Source organism: Acanthisitta chloris, unplaced genomic scaffold (genome assembly GCF_000695815.1).
Source record: "Acanthisitta chloris isolate BGI_N310 unplaced genomic scaffold, ASM69581v1 scaffold13669, whole genome shotgun sequence".
Classification (NCBI taxonomy): Eukaryota; Metazoa; Chordata; class Aves; order Passeriformes; family Acanthisittidae; genus Acanthisitta; species Acanthisitta chloris.
The window spans coordinates 10,843-14,700 of NW_008692048.1; the positions used below are offsets into that span (position 1 = coordinate 10,843).

Below are 3,858 nucleotides of genomic sequence, written 5' to 3' on the forward strand. Positions count from 1 at the left end.
TGTTTTGCTGATTTATGCCTGGCAGAAATTCCTGAGTTATTTGCTGGGGAACTGGATGCTCTCAGGTCTTTTTGCACCAGGAAGATCAGTAGGATGCAGCAGCAGCAGCTGAGCTCTGAGCAGGCAAACAGTGGCAAGTCAAGGAGGCTGCAGCAGGGAGCCACAGTAAAGGCCACTGAGACAAGAGATTGGAGCTACAGCATTCCTGATGGGCTCATGGGCAGAATCCGCCTGAGAAACATCAGAGAGACTGTTAAACAGGTACTGCAGGGGAGGAAAAATGGAGGGTTTGGCTGTGCTATTGGGAGAACCACTGGGTTAAAAAGGCCATAAGGTAAGGATTAAATCAGGCAGACCTTCCTGATGCCATGCTCAGGCCTCTGAAAGAGATTTTGGCTTGATATCATCCCAAACATCGTAAGAACATGGAACTATTGGAGCAAGTCCAGAGGAAACCACATAGCTCCTGAGGGGACTGGAGCACCTTCCCTATGAAGATAGGCCGAGAAAGTTGGGGCTGTTCAGCCTGGAGAAGAGGAGGTTGTGTGTGTGGGGACCTCCATGCAGCCTTCCAGGATCTGAAGGGCCTCCAGGGAAACTGGAGAGGGAATCTTTGTTAGGAACTGGAGTGGTAGGACAAGGAGTAATGGGGATGAATTGTAAGAGGGAAATTTAGGTATTAGGAAGAAGATTTTTCCTGTGAGGGTGATAACACTGGCACAGGTTGCCCAGGGGTTTTGTGGCTGCCCCAACCCTGGCAGTGTTCAAAGTCAGGTTGGATGGGGTCTTAAGCAACCTGGTGTGGTGGGAGGTGTCCCTGCCCCGGGTAGGGGGTTGGGACTGGATGATTTCTAAGGACCATTCCAACCCCTTAACATACTATCCTAAGCTTTACCTTTGTCATTTGTTTTGTTAGACACTATTGGAGAACTGTTGCTAGCAAATAATTATAAAATATTATTTGGTGCTAAAATAATGATGTGTGTGATTGAGCGAGGACTGTCAGTAATTGCACACACAGTAAGCCCTGGCTCAACTGCAGACAAAAGCCTTATTTTCTGGTTCTGTCTGCACCTGTTACTTATAGAAGTATTCTGCAGGTTATGTGATGTGAAGTCCTTGTGACAGCCGTATTAGAAGTATTCCAAAGGCAAAACCTCCCCCTGCTCCCAGCCTTCTTAGACATTAGGTAAGACTAAGAATTCAGTGATTTAAGAAGCCTCTGTATCATCTTTACCCAATTCCAAGTGCTTTTCTTTCCCACCAGCCCAGTGATTTTTCCCACCACAGGATGGGCATTATGTCACAACTCCTGCCCTCACCTCTGCATCCAAGAGGCTTAAGACTGGCGGTTTTTTGGCCACTGATATTTTGCTTTGTGCTTGCAAGTGGATTTGAATGTGTGGCTATGTGGATTTGGGCAGCAACCCTTACCTGCAGATGCCTTTGCCTGTACATCTGAGCCTTGGCAAATGTCTGTGCTTGGTTTGAAATTGGTACAGAATATCTGCATCTGGGCAAGTATTTCTGATGAAACAGAAAATGAGCTTTGAGTAGTACAGTCATGTATTTTGTGTTCTATCACATTTGGTGGCTTTAATAATGCTCTATAGCATAGCCTAAGTAATCACATAGTCCTCAGCAAAGCCTGTGCCAGGTGAGCAGGGAGTGATGTTCTTCAGGTCAGTTCTGGTGTGATGATTATTTCAGGGTTCTGTCTCTTTAAATTACTTTGAGATTTCAGCAATCTGCACTCTTTTATTGTATTGCTGTTAACCTACCGTTCCAAATTCTGTAGAATTTTTACTTCCTCTTTATTTGTCTTACATTGTGGTAATGCCTAAGATTTCATTGTGGATAAACCAACATAGAAATTTCTTAGTAGCACTGTTTATCTTGCAGAGAAAACTGTAGAATTTTGTTTGTATTCTGACTCAGAGCTGCATATTTGAACTAATTGCTTCAGAGTTTATTTGCCTCTCAGAATTTGTAAAGATAATCAGAACCTCTGTGATTGGTATTTAAGGCCTTGTGCACATTGTCAGCACAGGAACAAGCAGTTGGGGGTGGTGGAACTATTGCTGACAATGAAATAATTTACAACTGCCTACAAAAGCCAAATTTTGCCTTTAGACAGTACTTCTAGCTGTGTTTTTATGGATTGCTCTCAGTGGAGGAGTCATCTTGCTAGGACAGACACTGCTCATTGCATCAGTTCTCCTCTTCCAGGTGACAGAAGCTCAAATCCATGAGTCTTCAGCATGTCCTGAGTGCCAGAAGAAGGAAGCAGAGCTGGCCAGGATTGCCTTTCTCAGACAAAAAAAGACTCTAATTGAAGGTGCTTTAATCCAAGGGAAGCTGGAAGAACAGATTTACTCCAGGGTAAGCAAGTCTTGGGGGGAAAAGAAAGGTTGTAGTACATTTTCTACCTACTGTAACTCAAGCATCTGTAAGCCAGGTTTCCCTTGATGGATGGCAGTGAGATCAGAATGACCTGAAGGCAGTGCAAGTCCAAATAGAATTTGGCTCCATATCATTAATAAAGTGCTTGGGACCAACATGCTGATTAAGTCATTTGAACTTCCTTGATTTATAGAAGCTGAAGGTCATTCCTAGGATGTCCTAAAATTGGGTTTGGGTCCCTCTTGAGTATTCCTCCACAGTTTTGTTATCTGATGGGCTGTTAAAGACCAAATGGTAAATAAAAAGACGTGACAGTAGGTAGCTGTGCCCATACTAGTCTTCCTTGCTCATGCTTTGGCATAGGACTCTTGGAATAGAACACTGCAACATGTTATGGGGGCTGAGGCCTTACAGATACACTGACATACCTTCTTGGAAGAACTGTCTTCCATCTGTGCCAGCTGTCACAAAGACTGAAGCTTTATTGTTGGGAAGTACCTCTGGAGCAGATGGTAGGCAATCTAGCTGCAATGTACTGAATTCCTTGGGTCTTCTGTGGTTATTACTCAGGATGATCTTCCTGAAGGAAGAACTGTTCTCTCCCTTCCTGAAAGGGAGTCAGCCTGGAAGCAGGTTGTTTCTGAGCAGTGGATGAGTAGTGCCTTCCTGAAGCCATGTTTTGAGCAGGGAGGGAATTTGTGTACTGTCCCACACATTCCTTTTTTCCCTAATGATTCTGCTCTCCTGAGTTTTGACTCTCACTCACTCCATATCTAAGATTTGACAACTTCAGGCTCAAGGGAGGCTTAACTTTTTTCCTCTTTGTTTTTTTCCCCAGCTTCCCTGAAAGCTTTTTCCTCTCCCTGCTTTGGGAAGAAACCTGCTTTATGGGGCAGATCACTGCCCATGCTGTTCCACAGAGTTTTTAAACAGGATCCTTTAAAAATCCCCCAAATTGTGCTGATAAGTGCTGTCAACCCAGTTTTGAGGGACTGGCTGGAGCTGCCAGTGGTAGGTCTGGGATACAGGACATGAGAAATGACAGGAATACAAACCCAAGTCAGTCCATGTTTCCTTTCTATTTCAGGATGTGCTTACACTTCTAGGAGAAGCACTCAGAAGCTTTCCTAAACCTTCAGAGGATCCCAGGGACTTATGGCAAAGGCTGAAAGGTCAGAAAGTGTAAGGCCTGAAAGTAGTAAACATAACTCAAGGACAAAGACCTGGGAGAGTCTCCTGTGGACAGTTGCGTATGGAATACCAATGATTATGGATATAGGCTGCTCTGGCAGTGATGAATTGGATTGTAGTTTAATATTCTTGCAGGTGGGACCGGATATGCCCAGAATGCTGCTGCCTGGGATGGGAATCACTCTTTGTCCTTCCTCAATGCAAGTGTTGCACTGTGTTGTAATCTATCTCCATACATTTTCCAAATTACAGAAGCCCAACAGT

General features: G+C 44.3%; 1 protein-coding gene across 1 annotated transcript in view; it reads left to right on the plus strand.

Annotated features, from left to right (window-relative positions):
• Positions 1–3,589, plus strand: part of LOC103809646 (chromosome unknown open reading frame, human C8orf48) — a gene marked incomplete at its 5' end in the record, with an annotated part of 12,550 nt that extends 8,961 nt beyond the window's left edge. Inside the window, 3 exons of the mRNA XM_009082502.1 lie at positions 1–261; positions 2,230–2,382; positions 3,491–3,589. The exon at positions 1–261 is cut by the window's left edge and continues 1 nt beyond it. Of these exons, the coding sequence (XP_009080750.1) occupies positions 1–261; positions 2,230–2,382; positions 3,491–3,589 (513 nt within the window). The remainder of the gene's footprint in view (positions 262–2,229; positions 2,383–3,490) is intronic.
• Between the last annotated feature and the right edge of the window lie 269 nt (positions 3,590–3,858).